General features: G+C 31.3%; 1 protein-coding gene across 2 annotated transcripts; it reads left to right on the forward strand.

The window, feature by feature from the left end:
• The first annotated feature begins 553 nt into the window (after positions 1 to 553).
• LOC143053605 (neo-calmodulin-like) lies at positions 554 to 21,082 on the forward strand. 2 transcript variants are annotated; one of them, XM_076226399.1, is made up of 5 exons: positions 554 to 677; positions 14,831 to 14,858; positions 15,583 to 15,726; positions 19,584 to 19,838; positions 20,647 to 21,081. In XM_076226399.1, the coding sequence occupies exons 1-5, from the start codon at positions 639 to 641 to the stop codon at positions 20,685 to 20,687; spliced, it is 507 nt and encodes a 168-aa protein (XP_076082514.1). In that variant the 5' UTR covers positions 554 to 638; the 3' UTR covers positions 20,688 to 21,081. The 2 variants fall into 2 exon arrangements, with proteins under 2 accessions (XP_076082514.1, XP_076082515.1); XM_076226400.1 differs by lacking the exon at positions 554 to 677 and adding an exon at positions 6,254 to 6,358 and having other exon boundaries at positions 20,647 to 21,082.
• Positions 21,083 to 21,606: the final 524 nt, after the last annotated feature.

A 21,606-nucleotide genomic window follows, 5' to 3' on the forward strand; every position in this document is an offset into this window, starting at 1 on the left:
GAAACAATGCAATACCCGATTTTCGTTATTGTGTTTTTTAATCTCAATACATATTTTTTACTATTGTTGAAATTCGTTATCAGTTTTTCCATCAAGTTGCCATGAAGTATAACAATATTTAACAATCGTTTAAATAATGATCGGCATTGAAAGTTCAATTAAACAAATTTAATTAAAAATGCACATGCATTTAGGATTTTTTAAATTTCACCGAGATAAATCTTTCATGGCACAATAATTTGATTAAAAAACACAAATGTTTATTTTATTCATTTGTCAAAATAATGTTTGCAGAGTTAAAATCAACATTGAAGTATACAATACATGTACATTGTCTTATAACAAAAACAAATAATTAAATAAATAACAACGGCTTTGAATTTCTGTATTCAAAATTATTATTCGTCACTTTGTTTAATAACATGGCCTTTCAACTATAGTTATAATTATTGTTAATTGTTCAAACATATTGAATTTGTGAAAAACATGTAGAAAATTGATTAAAGTGTCAATAAATTGTTTAAAGCTCTTAAGCGTCGTTAGCGACGGGGAACCAGTCACATATAAAAGGACCATGTTCACAGTTATTGTGAAATATTATATATTTGATATCATTATAGTTTACATAGGAAGACACAATGAGTTCAAAAACAACAAAATCAACTAAAACGAAACAGGTAAGATGTAATAATTGTATAAATAAAGATAAGATATAAAATAAATAAGGATAAATGATAGGTAAATTAGTTTACTTTTTTTCCATTGGACTTTAAGTGAATTTAGAAACCCAAATTATAAGGGTAAATGTGGCAGAGCGTAAGAAGCCGATCAATTGTTTATATTCTAACAGCTCTAGTTAATAAAACTGAATTACAGGCACTATAAATGGAAATGCATTTTATTTTATTAAACTGATAGATAATTAAGGATGATAAAAAAAAAATAGGCTTAAGTAATAGAATTTTTTGAAAAGGCATGTAAATTATTTCAAGGCACGAATTCTTTTTGAAAACCCAACATATATGTTTATTATGCTAATTAGTTCGTCAATAAGAAGTCTTGTTGTTTTTTTTGTTGTTTTTTTTTGCTTAGATATATTTTTACATTTAACTTGCTACCAAGAAGTTTTAACAGTGAAAGACTTTCACAAAAATATTGGTATACATAGAAAAATCTTATCTAAAAGTGTGTTTTTCTTCCTTTGATCTGTTAAATGATTAATATACTCTAAAAGATCCTTTTGCTGGCATACTGTTTTGAAGAAAAAACCCAAAATCATTGAATATGTGGAGTAACCTCCTGGAACGTCACTGGCTTGTATGTTGCTCAATCTTAAGGTGTTCTGTGAAGTGTTTGCACTTCTTCGACTTGATTGGTTGTTTTCACTCCGTATTTTCACATGCACCGCGCTGCATTCGGGAATTTCCAACATTTATTTAAACAAAATAGAATACACAAGACAATCACCGTCCAAAATTTGGATCAAAATTTTATGACGAGGTCCATCATTTTAGTTTGATATTTAAAACTAAATTGGTATTTAAATCTCAAAGAACAATATTTGTTTTATACACTATAACCGTATCATTTCGATAAATTGATTTAAATCAAGAACCCATTATCTGTATAATACTATGGGTCATTCTTAATAGTTGTTTGATTTTTGGATTAGGGAGCTACCATTAGATTTTTATGGGGGGGGGGGTGAAAATTTTTGTCCTGCTTATTTGTTTAGTTGTAATCTCTGTCCTGCCTTTTTATTTATCACTCTATTCGGTCCTGCCTTTTTTTTTTAGTTTATCCCGACTTTTTTTTACCTAAATTGTCATCCTGCCTTTTGTTTTTGCCAAGTTGCTCATCCTGCCTTTTTTTTTTACTCAAAACTCCTGTCCTGCTTTTTTTTCAAATTTCATCCTAGCCCCCCCCCCCCCATTAAAATCAAATGGTAGCTCCCTGTTAATGGAAAGGCTGCATTGATTTCGAAAATGCTTTCATTTCATTTCATTTTTTTTTTAATTTTATCTTATTTCCCGGTTTCATGGGAATATCTTCGACCAATGTGTGTGCTCCTTTGCTGACATAACGGAAAAATAATTTTCAACAAAAAATTAATGGCCAAATAGACATGTTCTTGGATGCCTTCATTTTTAAATCATTATCTTAATCATCTTTTCCAAGGGGGGTATATTCGACAAATTTTCGGTGCCTTACAACGACATAACGGAAAAATAATTTTTAACAAATAATTATAAGGACCAAAGTGAACTAAAATATTTGTTTTGTTATATTTAACTGTTAAAGTGTTCACACAAACAGATTTGTTTATATCTATGAATATAAAATATATTATTTAAGTCATATTTCGTGTTTAAGTGTTTTAGAAAGGTTTTATACAAATGGCACAAAACACTTCAAAATACTTAAATCTAATAACCCTATTCTGAATTACACGAGAGGGTAGACTATTATTTTCAACCATGAACTTCAAATAATTGATGATTTAAAAACCAATTGAATTAAGATATTTCTAAATTCTTTTACAGAAATTTTATGATATTAAACACACATTAATGATACATGTATCGCTAATTTATTATGCAACTGTGTTTAACACGCTGTAACAATGCATTGAGAATATACAATTTGGTTTTATACAATGGCTAGTCTTATTATAAAGGCTCATTTTGATACCCTTTGTAGCTAACTAAGGTATGGGCTTTGCCAATTTATGAAGGCCATACGGTTACTTATATTTGTTAATTTCTGTGTCATCAGGTATCTTGTGAAGATTTGTCTCATTGGAAATAATACCTATGGTGGCCTGTTAAGGCCATTTCGCGTTTTCGCCTTTCATATTCTATAGGTGAAAAAGCGAAATCGCGAAGTCGAAAACGCGAATATCTTCTCTTTATCATTGCATGTGTATGTACCCATGAAAAGCATACAGGTTCTTGGAATTTTACGTCATCTGATACAAAAATTAATTAGTGTTGCATGATTCTGAATCAACTCAAATCATTTTTTTTTCAAAAAAGGTTGTCGTATAAATAAAACAATCATGCATAGTCACAAAACATAAATTGCATTTGTTCTCAGCTCATTTAGAATATAAATGCTTGGCAAAGCTCCAATTTCTTTTTGTTTATCATTCTATATTATTTTAGTCAATATATCAGTGTTATATTATCAGATTATTACATGGCATTTTTCATATCGCATGTATTATCAGCCTAAGGTTCAATATCAGCTCAAGAGCCGCATGGCTCGAGGGCTGATATTGACCGAGGGCTGATATAATACATGCGATATGAAAAATGACATGTTATGATCTTTTTATCATATGCTTCAACAGTAAAGAAAAACAACAGATTCAGATATTGATCCTTCTACGTGGTTCCCGAAAAGAAGTTGAAAGAGTAAAAAGTTCACGGACGTCGGACCCAAAATTTGATACATTCAATATGAAATCTTTCTATCTTATGCCTCAATAGAGAAAAAAACCTATATTTTTATAAGGGCCAATCGACAGAAAAATAATTCAACAATATACATAATGAACATTGTTTGGAAAAGTCAACTTTTTTAAAGTAACTTTTTAAATAATGTTTCAGAAAAACTTTAAAAAATACCTTGATTTAATAATTAAAATTTTTTTTTAATTTAATTTAATTATTTTACACAATATACTTTCCAGTATTCAAATAATTATTTTGTACACTACTATGTAATGTTTTTCACTGAAAACGTAGCATTGAGGTGTATTTTCCGGAAATTGCCGAGTACCACCGGAATGCCATGTGATAACGTTACGGAAAGGCATGTGATAACAATCGAAGCATGTGATAAACTTTTCATATCAGCCCGCTAAGCACAAATTCGAAAAATATGGAAAATACTTTAATTTAATGCTATTATCATACGGTAAAAATCATATGTTATTTAGTCTAAGTATATGATAATACACAATACAAACGCACGTTAAAATTAAAAACTTTTTGTAAAAATAGAGCGTAGAGTACTTTTATCGTCTTTTAATATTTCATCATCTTACGCAATTTTACAGATGCAAATTTGAATTCCTATCAGAAATAAACTTGCTGCTACATTGGCTTGAGGCATAGCGTGGGGCTGACATATTACAAAACACGTTTTACCCCGTGTTTTTTTTTTTAAATCTTGATTCGTTTATATATTTCGGGGTTTAGTGTGACGTCTACATAGTTTCGCTGATCTAAAACACATTTTTAGGGGCCAGCTAAAGCCCGCAAACTGGTGCAGGATTTTTTGCTGTGTTAAAGATAAATTGGTGGCCTTGGACTGGTTTATGCTGTGTGTTAGGGTTGTTGACTGTTAAACACATTCCCTGTTTCCATACTCAGTTTTGGTGAAATGTGCAACGGTAGGCCATGTATATTCGTCTTCATCTTATTCATTAAATTAAGACTTTCAATATTCCAAATAATGAATTATTTGATAAAAAATATAGGTTGCAATTGCCTCAACAGGTCATAATTTAATTTAAAAATTAGAAGTTGTGGAAGAATTACCAATAAGACAACTATCCTCCAAAGACTAGATGTTAGCAAGTACCTTACAGCATCAACAATTAGCAAACCTCATATTGTTTGCAGCATAAGTTATCATAAAAGACCACGAAATGAGAAAAATAATGCTAAAAAACAATTTAAACGAATACACTTGCGGCCTGACATTGAATAACAGACTCCCGACTTGGGACAGGCACACATAGAATGTGGCAAGGTTAAACATGTATGCGGGATCGCTAACCCTCTTTTTACCTTCCGGGACAATACTGTAATAACAATACATAAGCTGACTGTTTTAATTGTAGCAGTCCTATTATAATATGCTCTTGCTTTGGATGCCTATACATTTTAATATTTAAGGGGTCAAGGTCATTAAGTGACATGCATGTCTGATTGAGGTTTTTTCCGAAACTCTTAGCTACACAAAAGTTTACGACAACAGAATTGTGTGCATGAAATATTTGTCACTGGACGGAAAGCTAACAACAATATTCATCACTCATGCAGTATTTCATCTTTTTTAAACCTATATATTAACTCTATTAGTTAAGCTATTTGGATTTTATTTATCTTAATGTAAGTAAGTTTCCTATTTTGAGGACAACAAAGAATAAAATTTAAAAGAATTTAGAAAGGGATAAGAAAACAAACACAATAGAGAAGTATAGAACAATATATTTGATTTGTGAATAGATTCAAATGTTGTTATTATATATATAGCTAGCGTATTTATATACGTTTCCTTTCGAGCTAACTTAACAAAGGGCTATTTAAATTCGATAAGGACAAACCGATCGAGAGACTTGTTTTGTGTCGTATCAACTTTACTAAATACTATTTCTAGGCATATCAATAAATACTAAAATACTATATATAGCCGATAGCCCAGCAATACTGGTGGACCCCATATTTTATTAATATAAATATAATAGATATATAATTGTGTTCAAAAATATGGGCTCTGTCATAAACGATCCCGCCGGCCAGGAAAAACCAACAAAAACGAGTTACCTCGGTTCAAACTCCATTTAAACTGCAGTCAAAAGACTACATTTTAAATAAAGTGGAAAATTTTGGAAACCTGTGTCCAAACCCAAATGCTCGGAAGACCGTCTCGAGAGGTACACTTGGACTGTGTATAACTGAATAAATATACTATATGGAATAAATAATAAATCAAGTTACTATATAAATCCCTACTAAATACAAATTTGAATAACAATTCAATAGAAAATGAAATTTATTTCACTGTTGTCCAGTCTGATGCTTGGCTAGAAGTGACCAACAAGGGAAAATATTCCCGCTAAATATCAGTATCACGTGATACATGTATGTATATACGTGTACATAAGAAGTACCCGTATCAATAGTATTCACTAGTACCGTTATTACAATAATTTCCCACTATACTATCGAACCGTTGGAAATTATAATTATCGGTAGTAATGTAATAAAATGGTTCGACAAAAGGTCATAAATTTGATTAATATAAAATGTTCGATTGAAAACATATCCATGTGCAAGGTTGTGTAATTCATTTTGCTTAAGACGCTATTTTTCTAAATTTCAAAAAAGTTTTATAAAACAACATCTTTATATAGATATTCTACGATTCGGCCGGTAGTCATGAACCGGTTAACTTTTAAATTACTTTATTACAACAACAAAAATATTTGCTATAGGCTTTCCCGATCAATTAATAAATCCGCCGATCGGTGACGAACCCGATCTATAATATTTACTATATACTATACATAAAGATTTGAGCTACCAATAATAAGAGAACGGAATTACTATCAATCATTATAATGGTAAGATTTCATTAAGTTGTCGTATTTCTGACATTTATCGAGTTTCAAAATATATCTTTAAATTGATTTCTATGCCACTAAGACACTAGAAGATTTAAGTATAGTTTTAATGCTGTAAAATGTTGACTATATATCCAGTCATAGATACCAGGGGCGGATCCAGCCATTTTAAAAAAGGGGGTTCCCAACCCAGAGTAAAGGGGGGTTCCAACTATATGCTCCCATTCAAATGCATTGATCGTCCAAAAAAAGGGGGGTCCAAAACCCCGGAAGCCCCCCCCCCCCCCCCTGGATCCGCCAATGGATACTTGAAACACCGTTACATCGTTTCGAGTAGCAAGAGAGGTCTTTTTCAATAACCTGGAAAAAACTTGTTTAAACTCAATGTTGTATTGTTCTTGGGGGGGGGGGGGTCTAAATTTTAATGAAAACATTCTATCATTTTCATTTTCAATCTCCAACCAGCTATATTTTAAAGAAATTGCAATCATTGGTATTACCCCCCCCCCCTTTTTTCACACACAGCCTCACAAAATAAATGAATAGTCAGTGCATCAGATGTAATTCGTCTACCCCATGTTCAAATGATTATGAGAAATTACAAGCAACCGTTTCTTTTTAATAATATTTTCATTCATGTAATGTAGATTTTGTCTGCCGATCGGAAAACGTACCCAGTCGTTGCATGTCATATCATTCTTCTATAAAAACCAACAAAAGGGGGGGGGGTGGTATTTTTCTTTTGGATAGAAAGGTGTTTCTTTTGGTTAGAAAGGTGTATATAGTAAAGATTTTTATCAACGTTAATGAATCAATTTTTAAAGTAAACATGATTGAATGATTGGGATTTAAACACGTTTCGTGACCTTGAAATTTAATGGGACTTAATCCTGTTTTATACATTTTAAGAAAAATATTTAAAAACATGAAGGATTAAGGAACAGAAATAATATGAGATACACCGCAAACATGAAAAGACAAGAATTATTTATATAATAAATTATCTATAGATAATGCAAAGTTATAAATGAATTAAGGATGGCTTTAATATTTGGTATCAAAGATTCTTAAGGAATTTACAAAAATGAACTTTGCACTTAAAGACCTCATACAGCGTACAATTCGGGTCAATACAAACTCATTATAAAAGTCAAAAGTAATTTAATGTATAAATTATAGGATTAACCAGATTAATTATTTGATTTAAGGTAAAAATTAAAGGATATGAACAAAAGTAAACTTAAAAAAGTATTTTGGTAGAAAGACCCTGAGTACTTTGTTAGATTGTGCATATGTTATGACTTGCAGAAAACCAACCATGGAACTCACAGGCGTACTTATAAGGGTTCCTACACGTTAGGAGAGAGTAGGATGCTGACTAATCAGTCGTGATCACGCCGAGGGTGGTTTATATCGACATTGACTACCAATTTGACGTGTCTACGTACATGTACATGTTCTTATACATCCCAGACATTCAAACAGACGCTTATCTTCAGAAGCGAATACAGACAATGTTCTTAAGAAGGACCCACAAACTGCCTAAGAGGGAACCCGCTCCAGTCATGACTCAGTGATTCTCTATATAATCAACTAAATGTTTCCCACAAAAGGGGAACTTTGCCCCCTCCCCCCTTAAATCCACCTCTGAATTTTTGGGGGCTCTTTATAACTTGGGCTTTATTATCAAATAGGAGATGACCATACATTCATAACCCACTCCAAATTTTATGTATTAATGAAACAAAAACTGATTTTCAAGAGAATGTGGGAATTGGGAAATTTATAAATCTTATAATCTGCTTCTGCTTCATATGCAAAATTAGTCACGGTAATGCATAAAGACCCTGGATACATTGCAGCGAGTTGTCTCGATATCTCAATTGTATGAGTTTGAATCCCGGTGAGGGTTTAAGTGATTTCACATTGTTATACTGATATTAATATAAAAAATTATTATCCTTAATATTCTTAACGATAAACAATTAAACTAATCTGCAATCTATTCCATCTTCATGCCAATACGTACATTATGCACTGTGTTACAACTAGTTGTCTTTATAGCAATCCTACCATGTATTATAAATATATATCATAAAATTATTTTGTTCTGTATGGGTTATTAAAATTCTTGCAATAAACAGGTCAATTCCTTTACTTTTAAAATGGAAAGAGAAATGTTAAAAAGTGCATTTGACTTTTTTCTACCAATCGACCCCGTGACATTTTCTAACATCATTCTATTTGAATTTAAAGTATAAGTAAACTTTTCATGTTTAGGCTACATGAAAAGTAAATTTCATTCAAATAACATGATTGAATCAATTTCAAAGTATCAATTTCTTTTTTGACCTTTTGAGTTGAATGTGTAAACATACGCTATGATAAATTAAAATGACGTTTTCAATTTCGATTTGAAAGCCACTGTTAATACAGAATTTACAATACCTGATTTTGTGTTTTTATACTTAGGATTTTTCTAAACACTTATGTACATTTAGGTTACTAGATGTAAACAATTTCAGGTTCGGGTCAGCAACATCAATATGTATACCCGATACAATTTTCATAATGTCAATATTAAAACATGTTAATGTAAGATCTAATCAGAAGATATCGCTCATTAGAAGATTTTTTTCTCTCTCAAATGTATGGGTGTCAAAAAGAGAGACTTGCAAATGTATAGTGCTTAAACTTCCACCCATGTGCATGCATGTACATTATGCACGGTGGCTTTTCTGTAGGTTTCTGTATTCTAGAGAAAAAATTTTCTCATGTTAAAATATATAATTGAACTAGCTACCAGTAAGTGCTAGAACACTTAGATCTGTATTTAGACTCTTTATGTTGGTTTTGGGATGTATAAGTACCCTGCCACGTCCGGTCTGTTTTTTGTTAGATGTATTTATGTATCTATTTGATGAGTTAAGTACTTTTCTGCTGATTTTCATAGTTCTTATGTTTTAATATTGCAACATTGCTAGGGAGGGTCGTCTCATTGAAAATTAATCATACCATATCATAATTTTGTATCGAATAATATTGAATTTGACTTGAGTGGATTTCAACCTCAGTTTTTGTTTAACTATCATCATTTACATACTTTAAATGTTCACTATGAAAAACTTTGTATTTAAATGCTTATTTGTATTTGTTAAAATGTATCGAAATTCAATATTTTGGAATTTTATCTGAAGTATAAGGAAACAATTACTTACAAATGGACAGGAAAATAATTTATTTATCAAATGCACATTTATACCCCTGGGGTTTGAAGGCATATACAAACAATACAATACAATATACACAATGGATGTAAAATGCCTACAAAATTGTACAAACATACATTGATTGATTTTTCTGGGTTTATTCATGGGTGCTTTGATGAAAATGTAACGAGCCATGCAGATGCATTAAGAAAACAATGAAGTTTAAATTGAAATAGCATGAATTATTGAAAACTGCAAATCAATTTCATGTAGGAAATGATTAAAAACAGTAGGGAAAAAAGAACATTCATTGATCTCTCTTTCTCATGTTTGATTATTTCTACCCGGGGGTCAATATCAAACAGGAAGAAGTTATGCAATATACATTTACTTACATGTACCTTTTATACCATTAATACGTATTTACGTGTAGGAAAGGGTGCCAATATACCAATTCTACTATTTAACATTTTAGAACTCACCCTAGAATTCAAGTTAAAATTTCTTCATAAAACCGGCTATTTACGCTGACTTTAAATAAGGATGATCAAAGATTACTTTACTTTTACTTTATTTTACTTTTTTTAAGAATTCCTCTTGCATATTTGTGAAACAAGCCGTCATCCTTTACGACGGAAACTGTAAGGGAATTTTTTTGTTCGGAAATCTTACTTTCAAACGGAAAGGAATTTTGTATAATGTTGTTTTACAACCAATTAAGATATTTCAATAGTTGTATTAAGCTTCAGCTACAAAGAATCTTACGATATGAACTGGTCATTATACTAAAATGTGTATGACTTACGAGTATTTTTACTCTTATGATATTTTTTTACAACAGCTCAAGCTCTTTAAATAACGTTCATGGGTCAATATTTCAGCTCAAGGTTATTCGTATTTATTTTATAACTTTATAAGTTAAGAATATCTAAATGCTATTTACATTTGGTAAAAAGCTCACTTGATCCCATGTTTGATTATTTACGCTATGCCGAATCAAAATAAGGTTGCTATTCTATTCTATAAATTTATCCATGATTGATTGTATTATATACTAAACTTTTTTTTAGTTTTCCGTAATTGATTTCCACTGCGTTCTTTAATGCTGCAAAAAAGAAATAGACTGGAAGGCCTTATTACTTATCCTTCGATAAAATAAAAGGCTATTAGCTAGATTAAACATTTTGTGTATTCAGCCAAAACTCATTTATCTTAGCGATATTAAAAGTCAAAAACAAATATTAGATTCTTATACATGTAATTGCGGGTCTGGATGGGTAAACGTAATTGAGAATCATAGTGTCAAATCTAATTTTTTTTATTAGTTTAATTAAAGAATAGAAGAAAAGGCCCTAAAAATTAACAATAGAGATGAATGGACTAAAAAATAAAGAATTATCATGGTGAAAATGACACAAAAACATAAAAAAATATATATACAGAAGTGAAATGCCCACTCAGACCTTCATAATTCTGCAACACAGTTGCCTTTGATATTTTGAAAGTCAATACAGCTAGGTTGATAATTGTTTTGTATCCATAAAATGGTTTGGATAAAATCTAACTTCGTCCATGGATAATAAAACATTACAATGAAATAGTTTCCAAAGATTAGTCAAAGAAGTTAACTGTTTGTTAATAGAATGCTCAAATAATTGGTAGTGTCTTCCTAATTATGGAAAGCCTGAGTGTGGCATTCGATGGAACATTTGAAAGTAAAAATAGAGCGGGAGATAGGTATACTGCAATGTTACACTTGAATAGCAAACACAACGAATAAAGCAAGGAACTTTAGACAATTTATATTATACTAAATGTAAAGAGTTAAGGAACCTAGTGTGTCTCGTCAAGTCATTGTGAATATTAGTTATTTTCCAATATATGTCAATAAAAATCATACTTAGAATATTAAACAAATCATTTAAATTGCAAATAAAGCTTTGTTCTAGTACCGAGAAAGTCTAGATTGGTATTTTTCGCAGTGTTTTTATTTCATAGACTTACAAATGTCCTCAGATAAAATGGCATTCAGAATACCTTTCTCTATGGCTATTTATGTAGACAAGACAATATTTTATTTTTTATTTTGTAATATGATGTAATAATCCTAATTGCAAATGACAATACTCATCGCTGATCCGATTTATTTAATAGTTGTCGATTTTTACAGTCAATTGTGTGAAAATCGTTTTTGATATGATATGTTACGGGAATTATGATGTAACAAGGTAATCTGATTGACACGTTTCGTAATGTAAGCTGTTCATACAAAAAAAATGCTCATATTTTTGGTTATTGGTATTGTTTGTTTTAAGATTATTTACAATACAATACCACTTTTTATAACTGTTCAACCTTTAAAAGATAAGTACAAAATGCACTGTTAAAATCAATTAAAATAAAAAAGCCAATTCATATAGAATAAGGACAGACGAGTATCTACAGATAATTAAAAGACTTAAAACTATAAAAGAAAAAGATAACGGTTACGAAACTGGATTATCGTTCTTACAAGTTCAAACCCAACTAATAAATTTAAAATAAATATAAACACAAATAAAAAATATGCTGTGACGTGTAAGCGGTTATTCAAAATCAATCTTTGTTAATTAGACATGTTTTCATTGCTCTGGTCAAGAGCTCGGTTGCATATAATATATTGCACAATCAACTGTCTCTAGCTACACAATAGTTGTTTAATTTTCAACCACGTGAAATTACTTTTTGCAGAGACACAAAAAAAACAACCCAACACAGACATTTGTTTATTTGGGTGCCTTTTGCTACATGAGGGTCTGGTGAAGGGGATGTCTTCATTTCTTCTGTATACTTACCATTTTTGTAAGCTTAATTTTTTTTCTAAATGTTTTTACATCTATTTTGCCTTTAATTCTTTTTCCCTTACTTTTTATATCTCATTTATACTCTGCTGTTTTTGATTGTATTGTAACTAAAATGTTCTCCGTTATTTATTTTGTTGACCTATTCTATTCTATTCTCTATTCTACCATTTAGTGACCGCCTTCAACAAATTGAAGATTATGTCACAGGAGGAAACTTACAAGACATAGATTGAAAAATGTACAATTTTAAAAAAAATACGAAAAAGTTTAAAAGATAACATGTTTTGTATAATTAAGTAAGATGTTTTGAGTTAATACTGATGCTTTGAAATTGAAGATTTGAAAGAGTCTACTGAAGTGCAATTTACAATGTTATCCGGTAGTTTGTTCCAGTCGGTAATAGTTCTTGGAAAATAGGATTTTTTCTGTACTGTGTTTTGCAGGATGGAATTTGGAAGCTGTTCGAATAGAATGTCTTGTTTGTCTTGTTTGTGGAATTACAAAAATGTACTTTATTATTTTTAGGTATTGCAATCTTTTCGTGTTCAATTTTGTAAAGCATTACCAATCTGGAGTCTTTTCTTCTGTCAGAGAGGCTGCGCCATTCATGATTTTGTAACATGTTACCAACGCTTGAGGTGTTTCTGTGTTTGTTGGTAACAAAACGTGCAGCCCTTCTTTGAACTTTTTCAATGCTATCTATGTCCTGTTGTAAGTATTGATCCCACACAGAGCAAGCATACTCTAGTGATGGTCTTACTATGGACTTATATGCTTGCTCTTTAATGGATGTTGAACTTATGTTCAGGTTCCTCCTTAGAAAGCCTAGTGTGTATTTCTGTTCTCTTTGACCTTATTCTTTATTCTGTAGACCCCTTCTAGGCCTCCTATACATATGTATCTTCTTACGTTTTGTATCTTGTACATCATCTGATGTTATGTATTTATAAGATTAAAATAATAACTAGAAAAAAACCCGATCTTGTAAATAAAATGTCCATAAAATCATCTGACCACTTATTTTCATATTCAGGACATGTTTAATTACGTATTATGACAAGTATAAGTAAAAAGGTTTACAATTGCTAATTATAATCAGTATTTGAACTCATTAGTATAAGTATCAATTTTGACACCTTACTTGTCGTAATCTTTTTTAAATTTCAATTTACTTAAGAATTGTGATAATCTTTATTCATTTGATATAAGATCGAATTATGATACATGTAATAGTTGATCATAGTTATACTTATGATCTGTTATGAAGTGTTCGGATTCATTAGAATAATTTTGAATTTTGACACCTTTCTTGTTATGATCCTATTTTTATTTCATCTGACATAGTAATTGGATAATAGTTATTTATGTTATCTAATTTGAGAATTATTTTGTAAAACGCCAGCGAAAGTCCTTACCTTTTATGTCAATCGATGGACATGCTAAAATTATCCTTAAATGGTCTTAAATTTAATCATCTGAAGTATTCAAATCGTGAAAGAGAAATATGCGTCAACTGGGATTAAAACATTTATATTGACACCACAACACTTTATGTCACCTTCAACAATGAACACAGTGTATAAATAAACGTTTAATACATAAAACGTGCGTATTTGTTAAAATTTTCATATGGTATTCCTCTTGCTACCTTGTATATTTTGTTTGTAAAAGACAGATTTCATACTGTAGCTTCTTTGGAAGAATGAACAGAAGCAATTTTCGCTGTTTAGATGTTGTCTTCACTATAAATAATTAAATTACGAGTTTGGTGGCTATGGTGAGCGCATATATCAAATCGAACGTGAAATGAAAGATACCACATTATACGTATCTATCAAGTCTGCCTCATATCTATTAGCGCACACAGTAGAAATTGACAATGACGATCGATTTATAAATACCTCAACTTTAAAACATATCTGATACAGATGACCGCAAATACGTCCCAATCGTCCTGTCCTCATTTCCTCGAGTTTGACACCATATGATTTGTACTTGCATGAGCAGTACGACGCGTGCTACATGTGGAGCAAGATTCGATTACCATTCCGGAACATCTGAGGTCACCTCAATTGTTTATGGGGTTCGTATTGCACAGTCTAGCGTTTTGTAGACTAATGGATTTTTTGCTCGTTGATTTTCTTTATTTTGCCACCCAACCTTCCTTCTGTAACTTCTGTCTTTTATCCTTCATGAGTATGACAAGGAGAAACCGAAGGAATGTATACATTTTAAACCACAAGTCAAAGGAACACTCACAACAACTTAAAAAAAAAGACTAAAAGACAAATGAAACCTAAGACCAACTCGACTTACAAGTTTGGGACAATCAAAATGCTTTGAACTTGTGTATACATGAAAGTGTATTTTTCGTAGATTTTTAGCACAACATTTTATCATATATTTTTTTTCTTTTTCAGAGTCGGAAAACAACTGATTTAGACAAAGGTACGTTAATTTCCCAGTTTTTCGGTACATATAAAAAAGAAGATGTGGTATGATTGCCAATGAGACAACTCTCCACAAGAGACCAAATGACACATAAATAAACAACTATAGGTGGCACGGTAGTGATAGCCTTTTTAGAATTTTCACCACTTTCTAACACTACAAAAAATTCTACATTCACAGTTAACTGAAGTACTTTCATTTTACTATTCAGAAATGAATTTAAATATGTATCATGACCGTTTACTTTTTTTGCTATTTTCAAAAACCTAAGGCCACTAGTACTTTTAGGTCTTTTATGGTGCAGTGAATACAAAATTAAAAAAAATTCTCAAAAATTCATTTTCATCTGTATGTAAAATTATTTCATATTTTTCTACACCTGATTCATCCCTCATTTTGGGAAAGTATGTTCAGTTGATACTGTATTTTTTGTCCAATCACACTGTTTAGATACATTTACTTAAGTAGGGTACACAATAGGGCAACCTAAATTCTGGAATGCAAATACTACCGTGCCACCTATAGGTCACCATACGGCCTTCAACAATGAACAAAGCCTATACGACCAATTGTGAAGGTCTGGATGGGGTTTACAGAAAAAAAGATTGGTGAACAGTACAGAAGAAAGGGGGAAAACAATTAAATAGAAAAAAAGTATTCTAGAGCTTTTTCCTAAATTATTTTGTGAATGTTTTATATATTGTTTTTTTTTTAATTTCAGAAATTGACGAGCTTTTCAAAGTATTTGATAAAAATGGAGACAAAAGTATAACAGCTTCAGAATTAGGAGCTGCTATGAGGTTTTTAAATTTAAATCCAACTAAAAAAGAAATTGCAGACACTATGAAGTTACTTGATGTTAATAGTAAGTTTATAATGTACGTTAACGCAACACATATGACACATAAAAATCACAAGTACACATGTACATCTATGCGTTAACGCAACAAATAAGAGGACACTCACACACAAATAACAACTGTGCGCTAAAACCGAAAATTGTATGAAACAAAAAGTTCAACAACTGCCAGCAAGAAAAAATGACACAGTGACACAAAATACAACTGTGCGCTAAACACCAACAATTACATGACACAGACTATTATACATTTTATATGTAGTCCTATCATACAAATAGAAAATTGACACAAATAGAATGTATTTGTTCCTTTACACCAAAAATTACACAAAACATATACAACAGTGGGTAAACATAACTATTTTGATGAAACAAAATAGGTAAACTCTGTGTTTGAATTACTAAAACGACCCACCGAATATAAGTGGCATACTGTGTAGCTGGTAAACACCTATATAATTCAAGACTTCACCGGCTGCACGATGACTCAATATAGATTTTGGTTATCGATGTCGTCGAGTTGCTGTCTCATTGACGTATATTTCATATTTATTTCATACATTTGAACGAGTATTTTGTGCAGGACTTGGTTTATGTACATTCCAACATTCAGCAAACTATTATCGTCGATGTCATAACCATGCATGGTTGTCAGATTTTGTTTTTCTCGTTCGTTATAATTTATGTACATACTAGTAGATATAAGAAGATGTGGTATGAGTGCCAATGAGACAAGTCTCAATTCAAGTAACAATTTATAAAAGTAAACCATTATACATTAAACATAAATGGCATTCAAATGTTTAGGTTTGAGCTTTCCTGATGAACGCACCTCGGACGCATGAAATTTATTAAGCTTTGTTTTAATGTCGTCTATAATCACGGGTGTCATTCGGTTTATCGAGAGAAATGATCGTGAAAGAATATCTAACGGCGGTCAAGTATTGAGAGACGATCGTGAAAGTTCTGGTAACGGATCGTGAAAGACATTTAATGTACATTCTAGTTCAGAATCTTTGAAAAAATCGCTTAATTTTCAAAACGCGGAACAAATCCGAACAAAAAATATGTCTGTCAAAATGGTTTAACTTCCTCAACATAACTGTGAAAGAAGATAAAGAAAATTTGAAGTACTTTTTGAAAAAACACAAAAGGCGCAATGCGTGTCTATGAAAATTATTACAAATAACACGCTTTTTGTACCTATAATGGTGATTTTTCAGTTTATCGGGATATATTTGAAATTTAATCTTGGGTGTATCTGATAGTACAGTAAAATTAAGGTATGTTCTTCTCTTAAAAGCATTAATTTGTATATGAAAACCTTGAATTTGTTGAATATCCATCAAACTTGATCGTGAAAGCTCAGGCAACGCATTATTTTGATCGTGAATAATAATGCGTGACAAGACCTATTATTACTAGTAATCAGAAATCAGTATTTCTTTTACCATTTGATACACCTGCAACTGGTTGAAGCCTGTAACTATTTTAATAAGGATGAACATTAAAGCTATTTTTTTTATTCAACACTTTACCTCGAAAGTTAAAAAAAAAACCAACTAAAAACGTCTCTAAATAAGTTTGAAAGATTTAGCTCTAAGAATCGGCCAAGTGCAATTCAGGCAGACCGACACTATTTAGCCAATAATATGGATATGCAACGTTTAAACCAAAATGATATCCATCAAACAAAAAATTACAGCAAAACAGCATCTTTCATGAGTAATTTGAGATTGAACGATAACCAACATTTTGTGCAACAGTACTTTCTTAAGTTCTGTATATACAACGCAGATGTGGCCATGGATTGATTTAACTATATACTACAGACTATAGAATACCAGAACGCAAATGCTGTAATGTCTCGTCTGCTTTACTTATGATAGTTAATTTTTGGAACGTCTATAATATCAAGGGTTTTACTAGAAGTGTCAAATGCGATTAATGCACTTAATGTATTTTTGTCCATCTGATGAGTTACGCCTTTTCAATTGATTTTTATAGTTCGTTTTTATTTTGTACTGTTATACCACTGTCTCAGGTTAGGGGAGGGTTGGGATCCCGCTAACATGTCTAACCTCGCCACATTATTTATTAATGTGTCTGTCCAAAGTCAGGAGCCTGTAATTCAGTGGTTGTCGTTTGTTTATGTGTTACATATTTGTTTTTCGTTTATTTTTTTTTATACATATAAGGCCGTTAGTTTTCTCGTTTGAATTGTTTTTACATTGTCATATCGGGGCCTTTTATAGCTGACTATGCGGTATGGGCTTTGCTAATTGTTGAAGGCTATACGGTGACCTATAATTGTTAATGTCTGTGTCATTTTGGTTTTTTTTTTGTGGATAGTTGTCTCTTTGGCAATCATATCGCATCTTCTTTTTTTTAAATTATGATTGTCAATGGTTCATAAAAAGAGTGCAAGGTCAGATGAACCATGACATACAGATCTCTACAAATATCCCGTAGACCAAATAAATGTGTTCCGATCGTTACAGTGCCTTAGAAACTGACAAAAGTCGAAAATATAATCCTCACAATCATAAGAACAGACAGTTATCCTAAAGCTTAACGAATCCGCGATACGGACTTGACCACAAAAATGAATCTTCATCCATGAAATAAGGCAAATTCGGGGTCAGGTGAATCCTGTCTGACGGACATGTAGTTTATAGGATCCAATATACAAAATGTGGGTATCCTAATAACTCGTAATAAGTTAGTACTTTACATAACAATAAAAAGCTTCATCCTACAATCATCCAAGTATTTTACATATTTCATTTTCTGAAAATATCAATACTTTGAAAAGCTTAAACCTATTGAGGATGTTGACCTATATAGCTTTTCTCAATATAAATAACAAATATTAATTATGATATAATTGAAGAATAATTTGAACGTCTTCGTAGCATCAGATCTTTCACGATCACTTTCACGATCTTTAAAAATGCGGTACGTGATCTTTCACGATCCGAAAAATCAATTTTTGTGTAAATAGTACTTTATTTACCAAGTTTCAGATTATGTTTATACAAAATAACTATGAGAACCATTTGATTAATTCAAACAGAATGCCCTTGTTCGTATTAAAGTAGGTTTTCTAGTTGAATTTGTGAAAAAATCATGTTTGTTTACATTTTTTATGTCACTGAAATGTCGAGAAGCAATCTGCCTTTTGTTGTTTTGTAATAACTATGTACTTTTAAAACTGGATATTCTCACATACTGATCATAATGTTGAACCATTTTGACAGACAGTTTTATTTTGTCGTAAATTTGTCTGTGTAATTAATTAAATTAGAATATGTATTGACCTTTCATATGTCTTCTCGATTAAATGTCTTTCACGATCCGTTACCAGAACTTTCACGATTGTCTCGCAATACTTGACCGCCGTTAGATATTCTTTCACGATCATTTCTGTCGATAAACCGAATGACACCCGTGATAATATCCAAATCACTGAACGATGAGTTGCGGTCTTCTTGTAGGAAAATATAGTCTATTTTAAAAGAAATCAAATGTAGATGTATTTAAAACTATGCTAAACCCGAACTACACACTATATTATGTATTATGTTTGGTATAAAAAAGAAAAATATATACACATGCAAAGTACAAAAGAAAAACATGCAAGGTAAAAGTCACTAAGTATATATAGACGACAATGAATGCATGTGAAAACCTAAAGAATTGAGAAAAAAAATATAAATAAGATATGATTTAATCCGCGTAGCGAAGTAACCATATAAAGTGGAGACAGCGGGAAAATATATTTTATGATTTTGAACATTTCAGAATTGATTGAAATGTCTCAGTCTGATCCAGTTACTTTAAACCGTATTTTTCCTTTGCAGACGATAACAAAATACAAAAGGACGAATTCCGCAAGTTTTTGAAAAATTATTTAAAGGAGAACCCGGAAGTGATGACACAGGAGGAATCGATAAGAGCAGCATTTAAAGTCTTTGACAGAGACGGTAATGGCTATATAGATGGTAAAGAATTAAAAGTAGCCATGACAAAATTAGGAGAAGCCTTAACAGACAAAGAGCTTGGAGAAATGATGCGAGATGCTGATGCGAACGGCGACGGTAAAATAGATTATAACGGTTAGTACGAATAAAAGGAGATATACTATTTACGTTATATGAATTTAAGGCGCAATTACTACATAAGTAAGCCGCCTACCAAAACCAATAACAACAAGATGAAATGTATAAGAAGGTCTGAATGGAGGTTCTTCACTTCGGTATTCTTTAATACTTTATGTCATTTTTCTGTATCTTTAATACTGTTTGCTCATTAATCTTTATTTAGTAAACCCCCATCCACACCATCATGTAAGCTAAAATAACCGATGTTAAATGATAAATATATTATAACGGTTAGTATCAATATATAGACTTGTGGTAAAAGTTCAACAGAAACAAGATGCCAAGGGGTCATTAAAAACACAATATAAGAAAAATGAATTATCCCCCAAAAATACAATGAATAGACAACCAAGAACACAAAACTACACAAAAAAAAACAAAACAAATGTGTCTAACGAAAACAGTGCATGTAAACTCGCTATATTCAGAACAGGTCAGCAGTTCCTGTCTGACTATTTACACCGTCGTGTTAACTGGTTCGTGTTACCTTTATTAAAGACGTTTTTAAATGTAATATAACTTGATCTGTATTTTCTATTGAGCGCAGAGTTTAGATATTAGTTACAGCTAGGATTTGTTGAAGTATTGTTTATGGTCCACATTGTTTAGCAGCATAAATTTAATTCATCATGTTCGTAGTTTTTTTTAAAGGAGCAATATTATCAATAATAAACTTAGAGGGTGGTAGTTTGGTCAAAACAGTCAGTAGTTTCCTTATATTAATGTCATAACAGGTTATACGATATATTTTTTCAATTTTCAGAATTTGTAAAGATTTGGACCGAAACGGAGAAAGCAAAGTAATAGAGCCATTGACGTTCAAAATGTGTTCATTTTCGTCCTCATTACCAGAAACAGCATTCAGTCGTTTTATAAAGATGTATACAGCTAAATTATATCAGTTAAAACACTTGTGTGGATCAAGGCAATGCGTTTTATACCAAATAACTTTGAAATTCATAGTCGGTTTTATAATATTTTGATGGCTGATTCATTTACCATTGTGGACTTTTTGAGTTTAAAAACATAGTTAAAACTTTCGATGCTATTGACACTGATTGATATTATTCTCTTTTACGATGATTCGCTTTTTACCTCATGACATTTTACATCAAATCCTTTATGTGAAAAAGAACCCATGCATTTATACCATATAGAATCGTACATGCTGCTTTTTCTTCTTCATTGTTGTAAATATGTTGATAGGGCAACGGTTATGTATGTTATTTTTCAACAAAGTTCCATTGAAGTCTTTTTGAGAATATTGTTAAAAGCGATGATGTGATAAATGTGCAAAATATGCAACTGTGATAACAGATATTATCAAATTCTATCATTGTATATGAACTATTAATATCTGCAATAACGTTACTTGTTTTATGTATCTTTTTAGAATATTTTATTTTTACTCATAAATAAATCCGTTATTTTGAAAGAGTTTGCATTTTATTGTAGCTTGTACTAGAGAGTTCAACTTGGGCGCATGTCTGATTGGGGTATGGGTTATATAATGAACTGTCCTCATATGAAGCTATAATTTTACAATTACAACCCAGGGTGTAAGTCTTGTATTTTCCAAGATTACTCTGACGCCTGACCGCATTTTTTAAAAGACTTGAGGTCGTCAGAGCGCACTCCATAAAGATAACAAGGAAATCACCCGCCCCAGACTTGTGGCAAGAATTGTATATTTTATACTAAGTACATATGTACTTATGCACTT

The sequence above is a fragment of the Mytilus galloprovincialis genome, chromosome 12, assembly GCF_965363235.1.
Source record: "Mytilus galloprovincialis chromosome 12, xbMytGall1.hap1.1, whole genome shotgun sequence".
Taxonomy (NCBI): domain Eukaryota; kingdom Metazoa; phylum Mollusca; class Bivalvia; order Mytilida; family Mytilidae; genus Mytilus; species Mytilus galloprovincialis.